This window comes from Helianthus annuus, chromosome 17 (assembly GCF_002127325.2).
Source record: "Helianthus annuus cultivar XRQ/B chromosome 17, HanXRQr2.0-SUNRISE, whole genome shotgun sequence".
NCBI lineage: Eukaryota > Viridiplantae > Streptophyta > Magnoliopsida > Asterales > Asteraceae > Helianthus > Helianthus annuus.
In genome coordinates, this window is record NC_035449.2 from 17,769,079 (window position 1) to 17,795,727 (window position 26,649).

Sequence of the window (26,649 nt, forward strand, 5' to 3'; positions counted from 1 at the left end):
GAGTGAAGTAGTGAACGAACGTTTGCATCTAGCATCCCATGCTTGTATAATACTTTAAAAAATATGTATTCTCTTTCCATGCTATCAACAAATCGTAACAATAATTCTTTTTGCATCTAAAACCCTATCCTGAAAATGTTGACACCATAGAGACAAGTTTCCGTGCTTGAAATCGTGATAAAAACAAGGAAAATGGTTTGACCAATTGTTGTCGCGACTTGGTTGGTAACTTCTAATGAACTAGCCTCGTCTCTGCTCGATGACGACATAAAATCTAAAGTTTTTGATGATGAATCCATTTACTATGAAAAAAAAACTAAAAGAAAGAATATTGAGATAAAAGAAGATTGATATGTATTAGTCTAAAAGTATATGTTGCTTAAAGGAACCGATGCGCAAGGGTTCTTTTGGCACCAGTACATCACCCCACCGTTCACCTTAGTCTGGGGGAGGGGGGCTTGAAAATGTGACGTTTTGGCGACATGTGGACGACACATCAACACGCGTTAAAAATGTGGCGTGGTGCAAAAACGGGAGAAGCGAGGCGGGGCATAAAGAATGACGTTATTCGACACGTGACATCCACTTTTTATTATTAATTTATTATTCAAAATTATATAAAATCTATTTAACTTAAAAAAAACATTAATACTAATCAAACAAATAACATTATAAACTATAATTTTGCAACATGTTTATGCATATACATGTTGTACCCTTTGCATAAATGGTGTTTTGTGCAGTAGATATATGTATCTTAGGTTTTTTTGTTTGTAACTTTTGCTGCTGAAGACAGGTGTCCTCTGAGGTGTACGTGTCCCAAACCATACATATCTTCTTTCTTCTCCTCCTGGTTATACGCCACAATTCCACCCCCACAATCAGATGGCAAAGAAACCGACGGCAAAGTCACGAAGAAACCGACATGGATACTTGGTTGTTTAATTTCACTTCTCTTGCAGATACCAGTGATAACCCACCAAGAAACCAGGTTTAGGTTTGCTCTTCTAAGTTCGAAATTCACCTTTAGATGCTTAGTAATTAGGGTTTTGATGCTAATGTCGATGGTTTTTTTGTGGTCATTCTGTTGTTACGTATCATTTTTGTAGTGTTTGTTGTTGATGTTTATTTTCTCGAACAATATTTAAACTTTGTCGCACAGGGTATTTGGGCATCTTGCCGCCTCCGACGATAGCCGTTAGGGTTTCGGCAAAATTCTGGTCAATCTTCAAATGTCTGACTTCACTGCAGGTAGTTTCAACTCAGTGTTCTAACATATGTGCTTCATTTATGGGTTTCGTTTTGTTAAGTTCATCTCATTTAAGAAAAACAATATAGAGACGGAGAGAAAAAGAAGAAGATTAGGCGATGCTTTTTGTTTAGTTAATCAGGAAATCCTTTTACATCTTATTTTAAATGCGTATATGTATCTTCTGAAATGATGATCCAACTTATAGGTTTTTTTTAGTATAATGTATGTGATTTTCAAAAGAATCAAGGTAATTATGTGCAATTGGAGCTTAATATGATGAATCCAGTTTGAGGTAGTTGTTATTAGTAATTAACGCTAAATTGCTTTATGTGCAGTTAGGGCTTTACTCAATTTCGACACTGAAGTGAATGAGTTTCTTCTATTTGGGTAGAATGTGGTAGGGTTAAAAAGTATTAGGAAATATTGTATTATTTGTTTGAATTTGGGGTGCATGCTGTTGATTTGGTAGCTATTACAAGTAATAATAATGACCTATTTTGATAAATTAAATTTTTGTTAGTTGTTGATTGTTTCTTCGTAAGAGATGTTAGGTACTTTTCGAAGCCGCCCTTCGAGCGACCAAGTCGGGGAATTCCAACGGTGATTTTGAGTTCACGGACAAGCTCGGTTCATCTGACGAAGAGACACGGGAAATCGGGAAAAGGCTATCCCCTTCGGTATCAAATTGTTCAACTTTATATACAAAACCTAGCTTCCGTATTGGGTAGGTAGGTATGTTTTGACTCATTAGGCTATAACCTAAAAGTAGAACTTGCATTTCCAAAGAACTAATATGGTATTCATTTGTGTTTTTGGCAGTGAAAAAGAAGCTAAGAAATCAATGTACTCGATATCTGCAAAGTATTAATATGCTTTCAGTTGCAAGATCCATGGAAAGTGATTCATAGACTCAAATTTAACGTTCTAATTAGTTTACTTTTTATATATCTGTTTGCTTGGTAGTTGAAGTTTACTGTAGTGGGATCACACTTTTTGTTTGCAGCCATGTCCAATGTTAGATCGATTTTGGCGGATTCTCGTATTTCTTTTGGCAATAATGATTATAGAGGTATGTGTTTATTATGCTTTAACCTTCATCAAGGTTGTTTTTTTTATCGTGCTTTAAGTTCTCATCTTTAATAGGACTGTTAACTCATGATTTTAAAGAAGGTAGCCACTATTTGTTATATACACGCCATTTTTAAAGTTTAATAACCTTTGGAACAACATATTTTTATGTGCGACCTTTTAGTCCATAGATTTGTCAAAAGCCGAACCAAGATTGAATGCGTTTGTTGCAAAATGAGTTTATAAAGAAAATAAAAAATGTAATGTTTGACTTTTGTGGGTCAAAATTTACCCAATGTTTGTTTAATCTAAATATATTTCATGAATTTGTTATTTATAGCTTTCATATAAGATTAGAGCTAACATATTGTTGGTAACCCGGGTTGTATCAGTATTAAATATGACCAAGTCTGACCCGTTTCGACCTCTAAAGAATTTATTTTTAGACTGATCAATGACATATATGCATAAGGTGTGAATTTCTGATGCTACATAAAAGATGGTTACGAACCTAACACGAAATTCACGGGTTTAGGCATAGTTATTAAAGGCACTAGGCGCAGTCAAGGCGCGTAGGCCTCGCCTAAAGCGTATAATGAAAAAATTTTAAAAATATATTATGTATTCGAAAAGGAATACTATTCTTCAAATAAAATAAACAAAGTCTATTATCTCACACCTTATATCATCTAATTAGTACCAAAATATTAGTGTATTAGTGTAGAAAAGTAGGTTTCCTTGATTAAAAGTAGAAATTGGCTAGAATCTTTTCAGAATTTAGCCGGAAACTCTCCGGAATCTAGGAATCTTGCCGGAATGTGCGCCTGAATAAATGGGTCAAAAACATTTAGTTTATCATTGGCTGAATCTCTTTGGTAACATCTTTAAGATATAATTATTTTTATATTACACATGAAAGGACTCACGGCAATAAAAAAAGTTATTAAAAATAATGTACCTCCATACTGAGATTGTTTTTGTATTCATATTTTCTACAGATATGCAAGGCACATACATAATTGCCATGTAAGATTTTTTTTTAAACTAAAACCCATTTTTATTTACTACATGATTGAAGTTTAAACACATACATAATGCATAGCTCTTAGATAGCATCATGATTACGTTAGTGGAATCAATTACACATCTACTTCTAACAGCTCAAAAAGATACATGTGCTTGTCGTTATGTATGTGACTGAATTTTTCAAAAGTCAGTGTCAATAAGACTAGATTTGATTTCTAATCAAATTTTTATGTCCCTTCTAATGAAGGCATTGGTAGCAACTTGATAAGGAAAATAAATCTAGATTCTAGACCGAAGACGAATTCATTTGGATTTTATAAAATCTCAACACTTCAACTAGATGGCAATTTGATAACAATCATGGGAGGGTTGCTTTGTTTTTGACACATTAACTTGCTTTCAGGTGAATCCACACACATCAGCTGAAAGTATGCGACTTCGGATATAAGCTGCATGCACAGTTTCAGGTTATATCCACAATTGTAAGCAACTACGCTTTCTACACATGTTACGAAGCTGAAAGTATGTCTTAATGTCTATACTTTTGAGAATTATGTGTTTAGGGGGTGTTTGGTAACAGTTTTTACCTGGTGTTAGAGAGTAGCAAGACTCTTGGTATGCATATGAGATTGTGTAATGACACTATTAGATGGGGGGATTCAGATAGACCACATAGTAATGTCTGCGATCAATGCACAACAAATAGGAGTCTTTGATAAGCAAACAAGTACCAAAAATCCTAAAAGAGGCAAGTCGTAATGGAAAGAAGGCGGCTTTGTCGAATTGAATTCGTTTTTGTTGAGCCAGTTGAGATGCGGCACTCTGATTGAAGTTGTACAAGTCTTTTACGCTGTAATGTTGTTTTCATTATGAAACATATTTGCATGTTGGTGTAATTTAAGTTGGTCGATGCTTTAAGTTCTGTATTGTAGTGCGTTTCACATGGTTAATGTTTGATGTCATATAACCTTCACTGATGCAACCGGTTCCATCTAGCGTTTGTGTATGCTGCGTCTAAATTTCTAAGCCCCCGGCCGCAACGCGGCGGGAGTTCCATCTAGTTAACAATAAAACATTACATAATTTAAAAAATAAAAACATTTAAAAAAACACATTACATAACTTAAAAAAACGCATTACATAACTTAAAAAAACCGCTACTAACATAACAAAAATTAAACGTTAACCTAAACACACTTAACCAAAGAATCTTAATATTTGCCATGCCATGACGTGTTTGAAGTCATGGTTGTACATGGTATTGTACTCAATTAGGGTGATTTGGATGGCATCGTCTTTGTTGAGCTCACCATCGTCGTTGTCCACAACGTCGACAACCATCTCAAATTTCGAACTATCAATATGAATCATCCAAAAACGTGAACAAAGTGCGTCCATGGTTCGTGTGACCTCACCACGCTAGATGAGGCGGTGTTCCTCAACCGTGTCGGCTAAGATGGCACCACCCACCCCTTACCCACACTGGTTACCGAAATTGGTTAAAAGACCGTTTTACGTGATTAAAAAAAAACAATATATTATTCTTTTCCTTCCTTTAACAAATAATTATTAAACGTATTGATGTGACGAGCGAAACCAGATTTAGTCTTCTTCCCCTTCCAATCCAAACAAAGAGAATAATAATAATAACAATAACGAGTAAATAACATAAATAAAACCAAACCCTTTCTTGACTGACGACTCTCTTAACTTTGATCTTTCATTCAACTCTCTCATCATCATCATCATCATCATCATCTTCATCTTCTGCATATTATTATTCTTCAATTCAATCGTCAAACTCAAAGTAACCGATCATGAAGAGCCCGTTCAGAAAAGTCCGTGGCCTAGGGCTACACAAACGACACCGTATTCAACGCTCTTCCGCTCAATTAGACGAGCTCACGCAAGCTACTCAGGTTTTGATTTGATTTACTCCTGTTGTTGTTACAATTACCACTTCATTAACAATATATCATCGGTTTCTATGAGATATTTGTTGACTGATTTAAATCTAACTATTATTTTAACCTTTATGTTTGTCTGTATGATTAAATCTCAAATCGGATTTGTGTTTTTTTCTTAACGGAACAGGATCTTATTTATTTATTTATTTATTTGCAATTGATTGGTCAATTATGCGTACTGAAAGTTGAATTAAAAGGCTTTTTTTACACGTTGAGGTGTCTAGTTTTGTGAATTTTGTTAATTTTGTTTATGCAGGATATGCAAGATATGAAAGATTGCTATGACAGTTTACTTACGGCTGCTGCGAGCACCACCAACACTGCTTATGGTAGTTAATTGATGCTTTCTTTTTATAAGGAATAGATGAATAATTGAAGTTTTTTCGTTGAAGATTGATGTTGTTTTATGCATTTTTTTTTATTTGAGTCTAACTTAAATGGAATTTAGTGAAACTAGCCGCATCCTGCTGATTCGATAGGTAGGGCTGCAAACGAACTAAACGTTCGGCAAACAGTTAGTGATTTATGATTGTCTTTCCGGTTATAGGAATGACGTAAGGTTCGGCAAACACGGGAAGTCCGTTTGTGTTCGTTCGTTTATTAAACAAATGAACATGAACAAAGAATTTCGTTCGTTTAGTTAAATGAACGGACATGAGCAGAGTCCGCGTTCGTTCTATTATGTTCGGTAACATGTTTGTTTGTGTTTGATAGTTCATTAGTGTTTTTTGTTTATAAATATTATTTAAATACTTCAAAATTCCGACAAATAAAATATTTAATAAGTGTCCGTGTATTATATATTATGTTCATGAACGCTTATTTGTGTTCATGAACATTAGTTTGTGCTCATCAACGTTTGTTTTCGTTCGTTACCTAAAATTAACAAACAAACACAAACAAGTTCATTTCTGTAACAAACGAACACGGACATAAAATCTCGTTCGGTAAGTGTTCGTGAACACATATATTTCTGAACAAACGAATACTAACAAGGTCTTGTTTGTGTTCGTTCGGTTCGTTTGCAGCCCTATCGATAGGTGTCTACATGGTTCTAACTTTTACTTTGTTACGTCTCCAAATAATTACCTAAATATTAATGTTACTGGGAACATTGAGAATTTCAATACGGTGCTACGGGTTAAAATCATCTATCTGTCATTAAGAAACATTTGACTCGTATCTAGTTCTTAAAAGTATGATGGTTATGCATGCCACCTCAGCTGTCCCCAAATAAGCCAAATTATCGTCGTTGTCTTCATGCATCTTGCTAACACTGGCTATGTGTTTCAGAATTCTCAGATTCGTTACAGGAAATGGGTAGTTGTCTTCTTGAGAAAACTGCACTAAGTGACGATGAAGACAGTGGTGAGTATAACTTGATGATGTTTCGATATTCAGCAGATTAATCTTTCATGTTAAATATCGTATAGCGGACATGTTCAAGTTCAACTCTTATCTTGTTCTAGCTTTATTCATGCCCTCATAATTTGCTACACACATGCTCGATTTGCAGGCAGAGTATTGCTAATGCTTGGAAAGGTGCAATTTGAAATCCAGAAGCTGATTGATAATTACGTAGGCTCTCAACTTGTTGTACAATACACGCGAATCATTTTTCTAATTTTCTTTAAATGATAGTTTTTATAACCGTTATAATTTTCTTTTTCAGCGAACACATATTTCCCAAACACTCACGGTTCCTTCACAATCTCTTCTAAACGAATTGCTTAATGTTGAGGTCTGTAATTTCTAATCTCATAATCGTTACATACATGTATCATTTTATTTTATTTATATACATATTTCATACCCTGTCCTACCTTCTGCAGGACATGAAAAGACAATGTGATGAAAAAAGGTGCGAAATGATCATTTCCCTTTTCCAATACATTTGCTCATTTAATTTTATATAAATTTACACCTTTTATTTGTATCTACAGGACACAATATGAAGCGTTGAAAACACAATACGAAAAGGGAAAGATGAAAGGCAGTAAAGTAGAACATGTTTCTTCTCGCCAGCTGCAAACAGCTTGCGATGAATTTGATGAGGGTGCTACGGTATTTATTTTCCGCATGAAATCTTTGAAAAAGGCTCAATCTCGTAGTCTTCTAACACAAGCAGCTCGCCACTATGCTGCTCAGGTTTTTATCGTTAATATTCATTAATATAAATAATAAACTATATGATTTATAAATTCTTCTATTGGTTAGACATCTAACACGTTGGGAAACAGATGTCGTTTTTCAGAAAGGCGCTCAAATCACTGGAAGCAATCGAACCACATGTTAAGTCAACGACTGAACAGCAGCATATTGACTACCACTTTAGCGGGCTTGAAGATGACGATGATAGAGATTCTGTATTTCTTTCTGACGATGAAGATGAAGATGACGATAGTGATTATAATGACACATTTGAAGACACTGAATTGAATATTGACCCCCACACGAATGTTACGAAGAACGACGTTTCTACCTCAGGAAACTCAGTAGAGGCAAGAATTTTGTTTTTACTACGACCCACCAAGCTTTATAGTTTATACATACTTATATGATACTGATTTGCTACTCTCTGTGGTTTCTTTTCTGCAGGTGGGTGATGAAGACATTACATTTCCGCAAGTTCCTGTGAAATCGGCAATGGTAAAAGAAGCATCTTATTTTCTTGTGTTTGAATATTTTGGTGCATTAAATTTTGCTCGTCTTTTTTTATGAGTAAAATGCCATTTTCGTCCCTGAGGTTTGGCCAGTTCTGCGGCTTTCGTCCAAAGGTTTGTTTTTCCGCATCTGGATCCGAAATGTTTGAAATCTTGTCATTTTCACCCGGCTTTTTAACTCCGTTCATTTCTCTACGTCAAGTCATGGGTGTTTTCGTCTTTTTACCTATATTATTTTTGTTTTTTATTTAGCAAGGGTATTTTGAATACTTGTACATTATGCTAAATGCATGTACATAAAGCGAAAAAGTACGAATTGCCCTTTAAGTTAACAAAAAAGACGGAAATACTCCTGACTTAACGGAGAAAAATGGATGGAGTTCACGAGCCGGATGAAAATGGCAAGATTTCAAACCTTTTGGATCCAGAAAAAACAAACCTTTGGACGAAAGCTGCAAAATTGACCAAATCTCCGGGACAAAAATGGCATTTTACTCTTTTTTTTCTTTTTTTACACCACAAAATGTTTATACTTTTAGACTTGCAGGTAAATATGAACAGAAGTAACTCAACTATTGATATTAACAAAGGATACAAATCCGCTCCACTTTCGATGGAGAGTAATTTAGACCCATCTGAACGGTACCGTCAGATGCGACAGTCGTCTGCACGAAAGCTGAACACATACGTTCTCCCGACACCACTCGAGAAAAGATCAGTTACTTCAGGAATCGAAAGTCAAAGTCAAGGTTTAGCACCTAAACCGAAACCACCAACCAATATATATCATTCAATGCCGCTAGAAAAGATGTCAGGAAAACCGACTCCACTACCCGCCCCTCAAACAGTACACTCCTCATCTCAAATTGATCCACACTCGGCAAAGAAAATTAAAAGATATGCTTTTTCTGGACCGTTGACTGGTAACTCACATTCAAACAAGATTCCGTTATATGCCAGTGGTCCTATTGGGTCTACAGCACGGCATATGCCTGTATCTGGTTCGGTTTTACCGACTAGTTTGACTCAGCCACTGTCAGCTTCAGAAGCGTACCCGTTAAGTGCTAGTATGGCGTCGTTACCTGTGATCAGTGAACTCCATGAACTCCCGAGGCCGCCTGCGAAAGTGGACTTTAAGAAACCTTCGAAAGTCGGGTTTTCTGCTCCTTTGATCACGTACAAATATGGGCCGGATACAAGCATGGTTTCACCTCCTCTGTCACCAATAGACTTTAAAGTTATCTAATGATCACTCCTGCTGAAAATTCTACTTTATCCATCATGGGTAAGCATGCTTCTACTTTACATTTGTTAATATTTGGTGTATTGGATTTTAAAACTTTATCTTTAAATATGAAAGAGTAAAATGCCATTTTCGTCCTTGAGGTCTGGTTAATTTTGCGACTTTCATCCAAAGGTTTGTTTTTTCGCATCTGGATCCAAAAGGGTTGAAATCTTCCATTTTTATCTAGCTCGTTAACTCCATCCATATTTCTTCATAAAGTCAAGGGTATTATTGTTTTTTTTTTTTTTTTGGTTAACTTAAAGGGCAATTCGGTCTTTTTAATACCAGTACATTATGCTAAATGCTTGTACATAAAGTGAAAAAGACCGAATTACCTTTTAAGTTAACAAAAAGATAGAAATACCCCTGGCTTAACGGAAAAAAATGGATGGAGTTAACAAACTAGATAAAAATGACAAAGATTTCAAACCTTTTGGATCCAGTTGCGAAAAACAAACCTTTGGACGAAAGTCGCAAAACCGGCCAAACCTCAGGGACAAAAATGGCATTTTACTCTATGAAATTTGAAAATATTTCAACTTTAAGTTTTAAAGTAAATTACAGACTAACAGTAGGTGTCAAGTTGGATACATTTGGTTTTATGTACTATCATAAAATGTTAGAACATTTAAGGATTTATAAAGTATAAACTCACTGTTAGATTTGTATTCTGGATCTTGAAGGTGATTTAATTCGATGTTTCTGTTAAATTGACAGGTCGTCGGGTATAATATAATATAATTTGGCGCTAAAAGTTACGGCAGGAGCTATGTGGGAAGCGTTCTAAATTTACTATTGAGAATAGAGACATCAAAATGTAAATAACTTCCATCATCCAAGGAAGCAACAACCTTCTCTTTTGACCTTTTTTTTTGTAGTAATATCCTAAAGCTTCTAGTTTTATTATGTAAGTATGCACACAAAGTAACTTTCTGTTACATATCTTGTTATCTTTATCTTTATATATAATATATAAGAAACTATGTTGACATCAGCAGCATTTCTAATATATGGATACAGCAATTTTAATATTTTACAGTGTAGAAAATCTGAACCTTTTCAGTGCGTTGAAAATGAAGCTAACCTTGATTTTTTTTTTTTTCTTCTATATATTGGTGTTTGTTATGCGTTTAAAAGATGTCTAATAAAAGTAGTCAAGTTGTTTACATTTTGTCAAAAAACTACACCCATAGAGGAAAAGAGTCTAAAACGGCCACTCATATTTAGGTTCAAATCAAGTCAAATATTATTTCCTGTAAAGTACCAAGTGAAAAGGTTGGTTTATTTCTAAGAGAATGAAAAATTTTCAATGTAGGTATTAGTTTTACCGAATTATTTGATTTTAATTATTTAAGTTCTTAACGATAACTTTGAATAACTATCTCTAAACGCGCTCATAAATCGCAATCAACTATTCCTAGAAAAAAGATGTTGGTTATATTACTTTTAATCAAATTAACACAGATGGATAATTGAGAAAATAAATTAGTCATGAGATATGTTGATAGAAAATATGTAAACATCTAAAGTTCTATATCGTAAGCAACGATTTATGGTATTTGAACAAAGCTAATAATGAAGTAACAGGTTAACTATGAAAACACCAATATAACAATACGTATAGTTGATTTATTTTGGAGTACGTATTTTTAACTTGTAAAAGTGTTATTGCTGGGTGGGTTGTCAAAACTATGCACTTTCAAGAGCTCTAATCGTCTGATAATAGGTTGGTGTACATTAACTCGTCCAGTGGCGGATATAAAAGATCCCACATAGAGGTAACGTTTCAATAAAAAAGGGTAACGAAATCGAAAAAACGTCAATTTTTTCTAAAATTTACACTACCGTCGGAGCGTCAAGGGCCAATGGAGGTTACCCCTTCTATCACTCTAGGTCCGCCCCTGAACTCGTCTCTATCAAAAAATCTCTGATATAATAAAGCACTCATGATACTTGCTACATACCATGTTATATAATAAAACTCTGGAATGCATTGAGGCACACGAGACCAAAAAAAACAAACATATAAAACGAGACATGCACGTAACGGCAAAGTCGTTCAAGAAATGAAATGAATTCTTAATATGCCCGACTTTCAAACATTAGATTTCTCGACAATAGACGAGTAAAGACGTCAGAGATAAGAGCATACATACCCGCCGACAAAACAAACACAGAATAAAGATCCTGAGCATTCTAGAATTTGTTTAAGCAAACAAGAACTGAGCCCAACATACTAAGATTCTGATGTCTCAAATAACTTCTCAAGATCAGCAACAGTGCTTTCAGCTTCAGTCACTTCAGGTCCTTCCTTTTGCTTTGCTTCTTCCAGCTCAGCCTAGTATACACTTGATCGTAAGTCAATCGCATATTTTATCACACAAATATATAGAGGTGGCAAATCGAACCAACTTAAAATACGAGTATCCCATAACAAGGTAACATAAAACTCAAATAACAGAGTACCAAACTACCAAGATACAAGTAAAATAATGGATATAAATTTATTCGAGTGAGCTCCCTTAAGCTCGACAAAAACTAAATAAAGACCCAAGTACCAAACGTATGAAGCCCATCCAACATCGCTTATTCTTGCAAAACATCTGGTCCATCCATTTTAGTGCTTATGTAGTGCACTAGAGCCTACTTCCTGATCATATTAGATGCAAAAATGGTGGAGGGCCGCAGCGATACTGATGTGCAAATCGTTCATCTGACTTGGGTATAGGGCATAGTTGTCAATAGTGGTCTCTATAGCGAATAGCGTACCGTATAGGTCGAAGGTCGCCACGGGGGGTATGTAGCCATAAATAGCGGGATTTCAGTTTATTTTTTTAAATATAAATAGTGATTAAATATAGCTATAAAATAGCTGGATTTTAGGTTTTTGTTAAATATACATCTAAAATAGTGTATATACCAGGGTATTTTGATATAATATACATATAATTTTTTTTTTAAAAAAAAAATTCTAGTGTATTGCTATTTATAAAATAGCGCCCGCTATTTATCGCTATATAGCATATAGGTACCTTGTCGCTGTTCGCCATTTGCAACTATGGTATAGGGGTGAAAGACTAATCGAACCATCTAGTAGGGTGAAAGTCACCTAAAGTGTACTTTAAATGAACACAACCTCTTATATCCATTGTTACAGGAAAACAAGATCACTATTGTAATAACACTGTCGATAAATATTGTTATGTTAAGTGCTATTTTAGTTATACAGATTTCAATCTAACATGTGTCCAAACAAGAAAGGTTACACTCATAGTTATTAAAGGCGCTAGGCGCATTCAAGGCGCATAGGCCTCGCCTAGGGCCTAGGCGCAAGGCGCAAAATTAGCGAGGGCCTAGGCGCAAGGCGCAAAATTAGCGAGGGCCTGAGAAAAAAAGAGCGCACAATGAAAAAAAATTAAACATATTTTATGTATTAGAAAAGTAATACTATTCTTCACATAAAATAAACAAAAGCTATTATATAACATTTATTATCATCTATTTATTAGTGTAGAAAAGTAGTTTTCCTAAAATAAAAGTAGAATTCTGGCTGAAATATTGCCGGAATTTACAGGATTTGGCCGGAAACTCTCCGGAATCTAGGAATCTCACCGAAATTTGTGTTTGAATCATCACCTGGAGAATTAAAGCGCAATTGCCTTGACTTAAAGCGCAATTGCCTCGCCTAGCTTGGAAAATGGGCCTAGGCGCAAGAGGCGATGGCTTTTAATAACTACTTACGCTTTTATCCTATGTAGGGCTGCAAACGAACCGAGCGAACAAGAACAAGACCTTGTTCGTGTTCGTTTGTTAAGAAATATATGTGTTCACGAACTGTTCACAAACACTTACCGAACGAGATTTTATGTTCGTGTTTGTTTGTTAAGGAAATGAACATGTTCGTGTTCGTTTGTGTTTGTTTGTTAATTTTAGGCAACGGACGAAACAATCATTGAGGAACACAAACTAATGTTCATGAACACAAATGGAAACAAACGAATACAAACAAGCGTTCATAAATAGAATATACAATACACTGACACTAATTAAAAATGTTCATGAACACAAAGGGAAACAAACGATTGAACGAATACAAACAAGCGTTCATGAATAGAATATATAACACACTGACACTAATTAAATATTTTATTTGTCGTAATTTTGAAGTATTTAAATAAAATATAAAAACTAAAAACACTAACGAACTATCAAACACAATCAAACATAAATGAACACGTTACCGAACGTTCACAAACATAAATGAATGAACGTGGCCTCTGTTCATGTTCGTTCATTTAACTAAACCAACAAAATTTCTTGTTCGTATTCGTTTGTTTAATAAACGAACGAACACAAACGGACTTCCAGTGAAACGGTTCACGAACTGTTCGCTGGTTCGTTTGCAGCCCTAATCTTATGTTATAGTTTTTCTGAGATATTTCTCTATAGCAGACACCAAGCTTTGCCCAGACATTTATCATCTCAATATAATCAGTAAAAACCATATTAAATTCATAGAATTAATAAACCACACTACAATAACAAAAACTAATAATAATGATAACCAAATACCAGTATTCCTTTTAGGTCAGCTAGTGAGGACTCCAAGCGTTTACGACAATCAGGAATCATCATCCTCGATTCCGCCAACACATTTTCCTGTTCAAATAAACCATTAAGAAAAACAAAGTCTTACAAATACAATGTGTGTTAAACAAGTATATGAAGTTGACCTGTTGCTTAAGATCATAAGGATCAGCACCCTTCTCCTTCATGTCAGCCGTCTTGGCTGCTTCCCTCTCAACCTCTTTCTCGTAAGAGTGTAGCTCCTTCACAATACGTTTGCATGACGCTGTTTTGATTTTCAGATTTCTAATAGTTGCCATATTTCCTTATTACAGTACCGGTTGTCTGTTGTCTATCAAAAAAAAAAAAAGTTATTGTACAAATGGGTCCTAACATACAACATACAAAATATCCTAACGTAAGAAGTGAAAGAGGGTTTTTTTTTTTTTTGAAATTTTATTTCCCTATTTATTAAGGACGTATTTTAGTCCCAGAATAAAAAAAAAAAATCATAAATTTTACACTAGTAGAGTAATTATGTAATTCTACTACTGTAAAATCACGAATTTTTATTTTATTATTTTTTTTTTATTTTTTACATTTTGCAACTAAGGGGCTGTTTAGCAACTTCTGAATGGTTAAGTGCTGAACCAGAACCAGTAAGAGGTTTGAACCATTAAGAGCCAGTATAATGTTTAACCGTCTAGAGGCAAATGTCTAGAGGCAAATGTCTGACCAATTCAGATTAGAGGTCTTAACCATTCAATTCAGACTCAGTACAATGCTTAACCATTCAGAGGCCAATGTCAGAACCATTCAGACATCTACTCACGCAACAAACAGTCTAGTCTGAACTATTAAGTGCTGAACCGGTAAGAACTAAACAAACAAGCTCCGTCATTCTTAAGTAGCAGGGAAAAAAATTCAAAAAGAAAAAAAAAATCGTTTCTTCACTTCTTACCTTAAGTTGAGGTACGAATATTTTGTATGTCACTTGTATTTCATCTTTACGCATCAAAAAAATAACACAAAATTACTTCACTTTTATAAACACAATTGCTTCAGATCTTATAACTTTAAGACTTGAGTTTATTTTGAAGTGGAAAAATGAAAACTATCCAAATATTACAAAAACCTAATTTTAATATTTTTAAGAATATATAACAAAGACCTAATTGTAAGAAATAGGGAACATAATGATCGACAAATTACTTATATTCGTACAACAAATGATATAAAAAGGAAGATGTGTACCTGCAATTGTGATCGGGTGATGATCGGCTGGTGCTCTTTGGCTCTTCTACTCCCTCACGCTTTTCATTTCGAATTCATTGGATTTAGATTTCATCCGACCCGAGCAGAATGTGGGCCGGACTCTGAGAATCTGGGTTGTTGGTGCCTGATGAACCGGTTTTCAACCTTTTGCGCTCCTATCCAACCCGACGGTATAGGCATAGGTTTGAGACTTTTATGTTGAGAACCGGTTCCAATCCATATTAATTTGGGCCCGATCCAAAAAAATGGTTTTAAGGTTCCAAAGCGGTTTGAACCAGATACAAATTGGTTTGAGTGGGTTGGGTTTTTCAACCCTAAAATCGGTTTATAACTCGATACGGTTTGGCCCATTTAAAAAAAAAAAATCAGTTCGGGATGGGTTCAAACAATTTTTTGTACACCTCTAGTTGGTACTTTTCCTTTTCTTTTCTGGAAAAATAATTTATATTAGTCAACCGGATGATTTCAGGCGCAACTTGCATTAAAAATCAATTCACGTGATTTTGCAAATCACCCAAAGTATTGAATTTTGCTTTACACAAATAAGACCTATTATGTATTCTTAATCATACTTTAGTACTTTACTGATTATGATTAGGAATAGGGGTCTGCACGGTTCGGCTCGATTATTAGCAGCATTAACCTAAACCCTAATCGAAGTCATCGGTTAATCGGTTCGGTTTATTCGATGAATAACCAAATCAAACAAGGGCTATTTTTTTTTTGCTTAGAAATACATGTAATGGAGGTATAAATACATGAAATAGATATATAAATATATGAAATGGAGGTATAAATAAATGAAATAGAGGTATAGATACATGAAATGAAAGTATAAAACATGAAATACATGAAATGGAGGAATAAAAGCTAGAAATATGTGAAAATATAAAAGGTTCGATCAAGTTAATTTCGGTTAACCGACGGTACAAAAAATAACCGACAACCGACTTTCGGTTAATTCGGTTTCGGTTAATTTCAGTTCGGTTTCGTCGGTTTTTAGTTCGGTTTCAGTTAACGATTCGGTTATTGCTCACCCCTAAATCCCTAATTATGAATCTCTTTTGTGTTAAAACTTAAAACTATTCATAAATTTGATTAGTTTTTCCGGATTGTCTCCAAACTTTTTCACAATATTTGTTGCGAGACATCATTGTATTAAAGTTTAAACAATCTTTTGACCTAGGCTATCAAAATGATCCATCCATTACATAGTAAAGTTATAGGTTCTATCATATTGAAACTTAAGCATATATGCCCAAAAATCTTTTATATATTTTCTCACTAGTAATTGTAGACACTAACGTAGGATTAGACTTATGTAATGGTTTCATTAAAAAGTAAAAAAATGATAAACATGTCACTATCACATAAGCATGATTGTTTTCACTCATTTTTCTTCCTCTAAAGTGTGTAATGGTTTCACATAAAAATTTATTAAGAAAATAATAAAAATTTAATAAAAGTGAGGCGTGTACCGTGATTGGTGAAAAGTTGAGAGACCCCAAACTTATCATTCATCCCATCCGCCCCCACGCCCATGATTCGGCTAACGGAGAAGGGGCACGCCCACAAAACCGCTCACCCGGGTTGGTGTCGTGGCGTGAATATGGCAACATGGCTACGGGCATTTCTGCGTTAGCCGATTACAGAAGGCTTTTGCTGTTAAATAATGCGGTAAGCATGTTTACAACTACTTCACAAATATTGCCCAAATGAGACTCTTTTCTTCTGTTCCAAATTTAGTGTTCTTTAGTTTTGATTCATAAATTAATTTAATTTTGTGTTTGTGTGCACATAAATAGGAAACACAAACCTACACACTTGAGTAGTTGAGTGTGTAATACCAATTGGTTGCAAGTTCAAGTTCCTTCAAAAACAAAAAAAAAAAGAACACACTTGACTTATTGACTTATATAATAAACTCAAGCAAGCTATACAATATGCAAGTTCTAATCATTATTCACTCAAAACTTACAACACAACACAATACAAGATCAAAGTGCTCATCCAAACATAACATAGCGAGTTGCAGCGTGCTTATATTTCATGATTATGCAGGCAATGCAAAACTCTGTTGACACCAACTAGGAGGATCCACCACAGCGCACGCATCATTCTTCTCAAATTCAGCAAGCTGCATCGACAACATTCATTATAATTCGCTCTTCACGTTAAAAGTAACACCTTATGAGCGAAAAGAAAGTAAAGAAAAAAAATGTATACCTTCTCGTTACAGTGAGGACAAAAGTGATACTTGTGCCAAAGGCAATCCATTGAAGGGCAAAGAAAGCATACTCCAAGCATGAATGGCATCATGCAACCAACGAAAGCAGCCAGGCTTATTTTTGATCTATTAAAGTATAAAAAAAATGTATTAGAATTGTTTCACTGAGGCTAAAATGATAAAAGGATAGTCATCTATTCAACAATATAAAGAAAAGAGTAAATTGCCATTTTAGTCCCTAAGTTTTTGTCCAAATTGCCATTTTAGTCTAAGTAGTTTTTTTTCTCCTCTGGGTCCCTGACTTTTCCTTTTTCTTGCCATTTTGATCACATTGCCTAACTTAGTCTAAAAACCAGGTTATAATCAGGGGTATTTTTGGCATTAAATTATTATGAGGTTTATAAATTATGTTGTAAACTACCCCTGGTTATCACTACACAACAGTTATGCCAAAAATACCCCTGGTTATAACCAGATTTTTAGACTGAGTTAGACAATGTGATCAAAATGGCAAGAAAATGGAAAAGTCAGGGACCCAGAGGAGAAAAAAGAAACTATTTGGACTAAAATGGCAATTTGGACCAAACCTCAAGGACTAAAATGGCAATTTACTCTAAAGAAAAAGTATCAGATTAATTAATTGTGGCTAAAATGATATAAAACCCAAAAAGGGTCAATTAGTGATCTATTAAACAATATATAAAAAAAGTATTTGGTATTCAAATTGATTAATGAAGTATGTTATTCTAAAATGATATGCAACCAAAAAAGGACGAGTCGGGAATCTTGCATCAATGATTTTAGGGGAATTGGCCAATAATAATCTCACCTAGACCTTATTGGCCATTAATAATCCCACCTCAGAATATTCCCCCCACCAGTCCCACCTTTCACCTATTTTTCCTACAATGGTCCCCCGTTAAAAAAACGTAACGGAGTTAAGCTTTTTTCAAAATTACAAACAGTTTTTTTAGGGCTTTTGATCAGAACGATAATACGAGTCCATTGATGTAAAACTTACTTCGAAATGGTGCTCCAAGTGACTTGATTTTGGTTAATTGGAAATTTAAACACCCGAATTGAAGCGCCGTTTTCATCGTTTGGAGCACCGTTTCGAGGCAAGTTTTACATCAATGGACTCGTACCTTCGTTCTAATCAAAAGCCCTAAAAAATCTGTTTGTAATTTGGAAAAAAGCTTAACTCCGTTAAGGTTTTTTAACGGGGGACCATTGTAGGAAAAATAGGTGAAAGGTGGGACTGGTGGAGGGAATATTCTGAGGTGGGATTATTAATGGCCAATAAGGTCTAGATGAGATTATTACATGATTTTAAAACATTTATAGTTCTCAAGAATTACATGATTACAACCCCTTGAATAATAAAAGAGTTTTTATCATGTTTAAGGATGATTAAAATGTTAGCACGCGCTACAATAATGGTTCTTGAAAAAGAAAATAGGGTCGGGTTTTCCCAAGAAATCTGTTCAACAAATCAAGTCTAACTTTTCACTACACAAGCAAAATAACATAAAAAAAAGATCAAATCCATAGTAAAAAGAGTAAAAATACTACACACATAAGAGTGCCATAAATATATCCGTCAACGTTATCTTCGATAACATTTCAGACAATTTCTTAATGTTACACGCACAAGAGATGGCAATGATTTTTCCAACTTTTAAGTTTCTCTAAATTCTTAAAACTGAAAGCCAATTTGTGGCTAGAGTCAGTATACAACTAAATGCAACAGTTAATTAAATAGTTAACAATCATAGACCTTCATATGTCATATCTTCAAGAAAACAAGAAACCCCAATTCCCAACAGACTAAGGGGCTGTTTGTTTACCTCTTAATGAGGCTCTTAATGGTTCAGACCTTTTACTGGTTCAACACTTAATGGTTCAGACTGTTTGTTTCACGAGCAGATGTCTGAATGGTTCAGACATTTGCCTCTGAATGGTTAAGCATTATACAGAGTCTGAATGGTTAAGACCCCTAATCTGAATTGGTCAGACATTTGCCTCTGAACGGTTAAGTATTATACAGGCTCTTAATGGTTCAGACCTCTTACTGGTTCAGCACTTAATGGTTCAGACCTCTTATTGGTTCAACACTTAACCATTCAGATGTTGCCAAACAGCCCCTAACTCCCTAAGTAAGGCTACATGGTGTGGTTTAACTAGCATAGGTTAGTTAGAGCGTCACGTCACTACCACTGGGGCTTTAAGTAACCCATTGTGGTTTAACTGTTATATTGTGATAACTGTTAAGCATGTTTGTTTACCTTCCACAAGCAATAAATTTTTCACGTATTTGATCTTCTAACCTATGTAGTTAATATCGCGATATATCACCGTCGGTTATCAGTTCCCAGGTGAGATATCGGTCAAAATATCAGTACCGATATTATCGGCGATATTGATCGAGATTTGACCTATACATAACCGATTTTCCCCATATCAGTACCTTTCTTCTTAGTTCTACCGTTCATCTTTCTTCTTATTGCTGCTATTAGTGATTTAAGTCTTAATTGTTAATCGTTAGTGTTAAATGTTAGTGTTTTACGTCTTAATCAATCTACTTCACAATGGAATTCTCCACATGAAATTAATAAGCAAAACCACATGTAGCCTCTAATAGATCAAATGTCAAAACCCAATTTTGTATAATAAAATCAATGAATGAATCCCCCACCCAATTACATTAGAAATAATATGAATTATGTGGGAAAGAAAAGAATAGAAAACCTGACGGTGGTGAGACCGGAGGTGCCGCAAAAAACGCAGTTAATGGGAGCAGGAGTATCTCTATAAATGGTCTGCTGAAGAGGAACACCTTTGGGATCTCCAACGACGGCGTTAGGGGGGATCTTGCCGGCCTGATACGGGTTGTTGTTACCCACATGATAGTTTGGGTTGTACGGGATCCCCATCACCGGCGCATCGTTCTTCTTATTCTCCATTGTTGCCGATCCGATCAAAGTCGCCTTTTTTTTTTAAATCAAATCAAATCAAATCAAATGATGGAAATTTTGTGGGTGTAGGTCAGCAGCGAAGATGGTCGTGGATGACGACGGTTTGGTTTTCACAAGTCCTGGCTTCTTCTGCTTCAATTTTTTTGTGAATGTTCCACCATCGAGAGTTTTAGGGCAGTGATGAAGCGTATAATTTTCCATTTTCGTAGCTTGAGGGAAATAATGGATCTCATATCAACACTTTCTATTAAATAATAATACAATTTTATTTTTGTAAGAGTTAAACGTGAATAGTTTGTAAATATTGCAGACTTGGTTACAAGACTTCAATAATTAGATGGTTGGTGTTAGTGGTTGCAATTTTTAAACTCGGATAATCCTTATATCTAATCTGTATTAGATTTCTAAGTTAAGCATATAATAAATGTCTATTTTACCCCTCATCTCTCTACCTTTAAAAAACCCAACCACCACAACACCACCGCAACTAACCGGAAAACATGTTTTAGGTCTCCTTTTTTTAATCCAACTACAACTACCTGTCACAACTCCACAAGAAACCCTGCCTAATTTAAAAAATTACAGCTGTCATACCATACCCTCTGTTCTCTCCCTTAAAACACAAAACAACAACAACAAGAAGTTTTCTGTCTCTTTCCTTCGGAAGTTCAAACACAACAAGCTTTCTACATTTCATTGAAAACACAAGCAAGGTTGTTTATGGTAGTTATATCGGAGGGAGGGTGGTGGTAACGGAGGTGGTGTGATGATATTGGTGGTCGAAGGTTGACGCGGGTGGTGACAAGGTGTTAACGCAGGAGGTTGACGCCGATTGTGATGGACGCCGGAGGTTGAAGCCGGTGTGATGATATCGGTGATCAGAGGTTGACGGATGGTGTTGAAGGTTGAGGAGGTTTGCAGGGGTGGGTGGTTGTGATTTCTGGTGGTGACGGGGTGAGCAGGCTGTGGTCAGGTTGTTCCATAGTGGTTCGAATAGTGGAGGTGAGTGTTGGAGATGGTGGATGAACATAAAAGGTTGTTTAGAATGGTGGTTAACAGTGGCAGAAAAGAGGTGCAGGTGTGTGGTATTGTAGGGTTTTTTGGAAAGAGTGAGAAAGAAGGAAGAAGATCAAGGGTAAAATAGGCATTTATCATATACTTAACTGGGAAATTTAACATAGGTTAATGATAAGGATCACCCGAGTTTAAAAACTGCAACTACTGGGACCAACTCTGTAATTATGAAGATGGTGGATGAACATAAAAGGTTGTTTAGAATGGTGGTTAACAGTGGTAGAAAGGAGGTGCAAGTGTGTGGTATGGTAGGGTTGTTTTGGAGAGAGTGAGAAAGAAGGAAGAAAACCAGGGGTAAAATAGACATTTATCATATACTTAACTAGGAAATTTGACATAGGTTAGTGATAAAGATCACATGAGTTTAAAACTGCAACTATTGGGACCAACTCTGTAATATAAAAAGTCTTGGGACCAAGTCTGTAATATTTGCAAACCACAAGGACCAACCAAACATTTAACTCTTTTTTTAACGTTGCAACAGTTAGTCACTCCTAATTCACACCAAAAAACTTCTGATCCACCCCTTGCTTAAAATTGAACTCGAAACCTCCCGCTAAGAGATAATAGTTTCTATCAAGTGAGCTAGCCAGCTAGCCCATATTGATGAATTATACAATTATATCGAGAGTAAATTAAACTTTTTTTGTTATTAAGATATACTAGTCATTAAGCTAAAGATTAAACTTTTTGTTAAAAAGAAATATTGGTCATAAAGAGTAAACTATTAAAATTGTTCCTAACATTTAGATACAATTATCAAATTTATTCAAAAACTTTTTTTTCTCAACTATACCACTACCGAGAATTCAAAATTGTTGTTAGATGCATCCACTTTTCTAACCTTATTAAAAATAAACCTTAAATAAGGGTATTTTGTCATTCTCGTTAACTCTTATTTGTTTAACCCTAAGTTGACCCACCGAAACGACAAACATCAAAATCTCCCTCTTCAGCTTCTTCCTTTTTCTCTATAATCACCCTAAATTGAAGAGCAAAGTTAGAGGATAGTGGTCGCCGGAAGAAGATGTAATTCTGAGCGAACTCGTCGAAAATTTAGGGAAAATTTGGCACGAGAAGTTGGTGCTTAATCGCTCGAGGCACTCCCAATATTTCTAGAAAATCATGCTAGTTACGGTGGGGTAATCAGCTAGATCCTTCTGTTGAACAGAAACACCAAGAACGCGAGACATAGGCGGTGGCAGTGTGCGACGCCGAGTGGAGGCGAAGCGGCGAGTGGCTGACGGCGAATGTGGTGGCAGTTCAGCGATGTCCGGACGGCGGGGCCGGTGATGTGCGACGAGGGGAGAGGGAGAAATGAGAGGTGGCTAGGGTTTTTGCCTAATCTCTTGTAATGTGTATCCGATACCATTAGGTTTTAAGTTAAGGTTCTATTTATAAATTCTTAACTTACGCTTTAGCTCACTAGCTATTAAGGTTTTATTTTTGCCTAATCTCTTGTAATGTGTATCTGATACCATTTGACTTTGTATAATTATCTAATTATAAATTCTCTTTAATTATTATATAATCATAAATAATCCACGTTTCCGTTGAATAACCATTATTCACCGTTAATTAATTTTTTCGTAAACAATTAATATTTCTTAGTATTTCATTGAATACTCGTTCTCTATAATTAATCCGCTCTTGTGATACATAATTTTTAAGGTGTAAGGGGCGCTCCACCCGTTGGAGTAGTCCCTCTCCACCCCTGCTAATCATACTCTGTCATGTCAACTCTCATCTCCACTCTCCATTTTGCACTCAAACATTGACAACAATCCACCCAAACAATTTTTTATTTAAAAAATAAAAATAAATAAAGATAAAAGTGTGATTTGGTGGAAGAGAGTGAGACCCACCATTAATCCTCTCTGTCTTCGTTCCTTATCGGTAAACAATCGTTGGTTGTTTGGGTTTTTGGGTGGGTGAAAGGGGTTGGCGGCGGTGAACCCGCGAGATACGCCCTTAACAATTAAACATCATTCTTTGTTCGTCGTCCACGGTGTAACTTTTTGTATCGTTCCTTAATAGTAATGTTAATAATTCGGCATCCATCTCCAGTAGGTTGAACATCAAAAATATACTTAATTTTGTAGAAAAAAAAAATTATAACTTTTGTTCCTACATTATGTAGTGTTATTAGTTGAAGCCTACAAGGTTGTTAACAAACATGTAACGTATCGTTATGTAACAACCCCGTATCGTCAGGGGCAGGTGGGGGTCTAACCCTTTGTTAAAGGCATTTTTGGTTGTGGTCTTTGCTTTCTTTATTTTCCTTACTTTGTTGATTTATATTGTATTACGTTTTGTATGAAAATGTCGTGTACTGCAAACTAAAAATACCTAGCAACATTTAACGGCACATCTATGTCACAGAAAAAGTTTGAATTAAATGTGTCTACGATGCAATAAGCACGGACATAATTCTAGTTTTGATAAAATCGAATAATATTAAACCGTTGCCTTGACCTTATTGTCTTTATCCTACTGTTTCATAAGGTTCTAGAGTTTAATTTAATTTAATTTAATTAATAACATAGAAATCTTTCTTTGAAATTCAAAAATTGAATTGTTTTATAACTTTCTTTTCGACGTTCACGCCGCCATCATCTACACCATTAATTAATTAATTAATTATTAATTATTAATTACTACATTAAAAATAAAACCTTATGAACAGTGTTTTTAGTCCACATGGCATATCCTCATTGGCTCCTCTTTTTTCTTCTGCCCCTTTACTCTTATTGTATAGATAGGAATATTGTTCAAGATTTGCCAGATTAGAGTGTTTGGTAAATTGATTATTTGTTTGATTTCCACTTCATCTCATGTTCGATCCATGCCCCCATCTATTTTTTTGGCCCAGCTTTTCCTTCTAGAGCGACACACGTGTCGTTTGCCCCACTCCCACATTTTTTTCATTACGTGTTCTGTTCCTGTAAAACCTTCTGCCACACATCAAAATCCACCGCCCCTTCTCACTTCTCCCTTTTCTTCTGATTTTCCACAGACAATGACACTTGATCTTTGACCGGTGGTTTTGTTATGATGCGTCGCAGCAACATAAATGATGGTTTCGCAGCGGCGATGACAACGACGGAAAGAATCGATGGCGGTTTTGGGGCACCGTCTACGGCGGCGGCGCAAAGGTGCAACTTTTGCAGATGACTTTTTTTTGTATAAGGTGATATATCGATGTAGATGGTTGTTGCAGGTCTAGAAAGGCATCGTGATTATGTTATATTGTGAAAAACCTAGGGTTACATTATCATTTTGAGCTGCATAAAGGTGAGTACTTTTCAGTTTTTCATCGGTTTCTTGGAACTTTTTCACTTGGGTCTGATAGATTTATGATTTTGTTTGATTTTGGGTACTTCAAGTTTGTTGCAAAGTTTGAGTCTTGATTATGCTATATTTGAATAACATAAGGTTATAGAACAATAAAAGTGCTTGATTGTTTCAAATTGCCTGCTTAAAATTCTGTCTTAATCACAAACAATCTTTTTGCAGATGATATGTTATTTGCAATCGAGCATGCTTGATTACATGTGTTTATTAAAAAGAAACTAAAAGCCCTAATTTGTATGCACTCTTTTAAGGAAATTTTGGTATTAGATTTGTTAAATGTGGATTGGGCTTCTTAGGAAAAAAAACTTCTAATTTGTATGCATTTTGTTTATTAATTTTGTTCCAAATAAAATTTCTGAGTTTTTTTGTTTGTTTAACATGAGTTTTATTGTTGCTATGTCGCTGATTGGGTTAACCTTTTAGCGGATTTTGGTTTGTTGGTTTCAATTGAGGTGTTAATTGTAGGTTTTGGGTGATATTTATTCTATTTCCTCGATGTGAATTGAAGTTATAATTTCATTAAGGATTTGGAGAGTCAGCCGGCGCCTCGGGTGATAGCGGCTTTCGATAGTGATTCCGGTAACGATAGAATTTCTACAGAAAGGGTGTGGGTTCGAGTCCTCTTTTGGCTTTTTTTATCCCGTATTTATTTGTGCGACACGTGTTACGATGCGAGAGAGAGGGGGCAGCACCGGCCGTTTTCACTATACAGGACTAAAGTTGAAAGTAAAAAAAAGTTGTGAGAGTAGATCGTAAAAGATAAAAAGGGGGATAACTTTTTAGCACTCACTGGTAGGAGAGGTCTTGAAACAACGTCATGTACAATTGAAGAAAATGATTTGTAGAGTTTCTTTTATTTATTTTGAATCATATGCACTAGATTTGTCCGCTTTGTCAGACGCCTTTTATCTCCAGTGAAGTAATAAACCTACACTATACTACAAAGTTTTGTGCTTCATTACAACAAGTAGATGGGATATTTGAAATAAAGACAAAGTTCATACAGGGATTCCCTGTTTTTGGTTCTAATGGAACTGTTTGAAAGCAATGTAATAATATATAGTAAAGTAACCATTATAAGCTTTAAAAAGGTCCTTTTTTATATATCCTAAAAATTAACTTTTTTTTATCTCATCATATCAATCTTTTAATCATCTCCCCATTAAATACTTCCTTTCTCAAAACGCATTTTGACCAATTTGGATAACGGGTCAAAACAGGTTTGGATTTTGGCAGCTCCAGTGGGCATCGAATACCTAATGTGTTCAGGCCTTCATCAAAGCTCAAAGCTGGTCAACGTGACTATTTGGAAGTCGGTGAGTATTTGGGAAGGTAGTAATGAACATTGAACTATTTAAGTATTACATGCAAGTTATTATACAGTTATACTTGGGCATCTTATATTTTGCTATAGGCTATGAAAACGATTAAGATAAAGATGGCAAAAAGAGAAGAGACACATCCAAGTTCTATGATGAAGATTGTGTAGAGTCGCCACTTGGTTAACGTATTGATTGATGTAGCAGAGTTTCTTTTAATTGTTCTTAATAGGTAAATTAAGTAGGATTTCGTTTAATTGTTCTTAAAAGGTAAATTAAGATGCCTCACGTTGGGTTCGTTGGATTTCCTTTTGATTGTTCATAATTTGTAAGCCCCCCGCCGCAACGCGGCGGGAGAAAAACCTAGTTCATTTGGATCCAATGTATGTTGTAGTTGATTTTGTATCGTGATACTAACGTTTAAGGTTTGGAAAATTGGTTTTTAATAAACCAACCTTTGTCCTGTTGGTAAATAATAATCTTACCTACGTAATTGGTATATAATAATCCTACCTATCAACATGTTGGTACTCAATGAACTTTCGTTAATTTTTTTTAACTGAAGTTAGTTTTTAAGTTTTATTTATAACATAAACAG

The 26,649-nt window shown here is 35.2% G+C and overlaps 3 protein-coding genes and 2 long non-coding RNA genes across 9 annotated transcripts; 3 read left to right on the forward strand and 2 right to left on the reverse strand.

The window, feature by feature from the left end:
• Window positions 1–723: 723 nt before the first annotated feature.
• LOC118489115 lies at window positions 724–4,321 on the forward strand. Of its 3 annotated transcripts, XR_004886256.1 has the most exons (6): window positions 724–991; window positions 1,163–1,251; window positions 1,804–1,980; window positions 2,072–2,321; window positions 3,319–3,346; window positions 3,750–4,321. It is a non-coding gene; the product is annotated as an uncharacterized LOC118489115 (long non-coding RNA). The 3 variants fall into 3 exon arrangements; XR_004886257.1 differs by lacking the exon at window positions 3,319–3,346 and having other exon boundaries at window positions 1,588–1,980; XR_004886255.1 differs by lacking the exon at window positions 3,319–3,346.
• A 618-nt stretch (window positions 4,322–4,939) lies between these two features.
• On the forward strand, window positions 4,940–10,255 carry LOC110926388 (uncharacterized protein At2g33490). Its single transcript, XM_022170140.2, has 11 exons — window positions 4,940–5,265; window positions 5,570–5,642; window positions 6,607–6,681; window positions 6,830–6,891; window positions 6,986–7,054; window positions 7,146–7,174; window positions 7,257–7,461; window positions 7,554–7,814; window positions 7,912–7,962; window positions 8,524–9,261; window positions 9,979–10,255. Exons 1-10 carry the CDS (start codon window positions 5,164–5,166, stop codon window positions 9,220–9,222), a joined length of 1,626 nt encoding a protein of 541 aa, XP_022025832.1. The 5' UTR covers window positions 4,940–5,163; the 3' UTR covers window positions 9,223–9,261; window positions 9,979–10,255.
• Window positions 10,256–11,299: 1,044 nt separating this feature from the next.
• On the reverse strand, window positions 11,300–15,272 carry LOC110922064 (tubulin-folding cofactor A). Of its 2 annotated transcripts, none has more exons than XM_022166385.2 (4): window positions 15,082–15,272; window positions 13,995–14,179; window positions 13,834–13,920; window positions 11,300–11,599 (listed from the first exon to the last, which is right to left on the reverse strand). In XM_022166385.2, exons 2-4 carry the CDS (start codon window positions 14,145–14,147, stop codon window positions 11,498–11,500), a joined length of 342 nt encoding a protein of 113 aa, XP_022022077.1. In that variant the 5' UTR covers window positions 14,148–14,179; window positions 15,082–15,272; the 3' UTR covers window positions 11,300–11,497. The 2 variants fall into 2 exon arrangements, with proteins under 2 accessions (XP_022022077.1, XP_035842628.1); XM_035986735.1 differs by having other exon boundaries at window positions 13,995–14,172; window positions 15,082–15,268.
• A 1,710-nt stretch (window positions 15,273–16,982) lies between these two features.
• Window positions 16,983–20,516, reverse strand: LOC110922411 (GSH-induced LITAF domain protein). Its single transcript, XM_022166719.2, has 3 exons — window positions 20,078–20,516; window positions 17,329–17,455; window positions 16,983–17,239 (listed from the first exon to the last, which is right to left on the reverse strand). The coding sequence occupies exons 1-3, from the start codon at window positions 20,290–20,292 to the stop codon at window positions 17,156–17,158; spliced, it is 426 nt and encodes a 141-aa protein (XP_022022411.1). The 5' UTR covers window positions 20,293–20,516; the 3' UTR covers window positions 16,983–17,155.
• Window positions 20,517–24,241: 3,725 nt separating this feature from the next.
• Window positions 24,242–26,361, forward strand: LOC110923224. Of its 2 annotated transcripts, XR_002583862.2 has the most exons (4): window positions 24,242–24,533; window positions 24,599–24,672; window positions 25,198–26,064; window positions 26,147–26,361. It is a non-coding gene; the product is annotated as an uncharacterized LOC110923224 (long non-coding RNA). The 2 variants fall into 2 exon arrangements; XR_002583861.2 differs by lacking the exon at window positions 24,242–24,533 and having other exon boundaries at window positions 24,541–24,672.
• The last annotated feature ends 288 nt before the right edge of the window (window positions 26,362–26,649 follow it).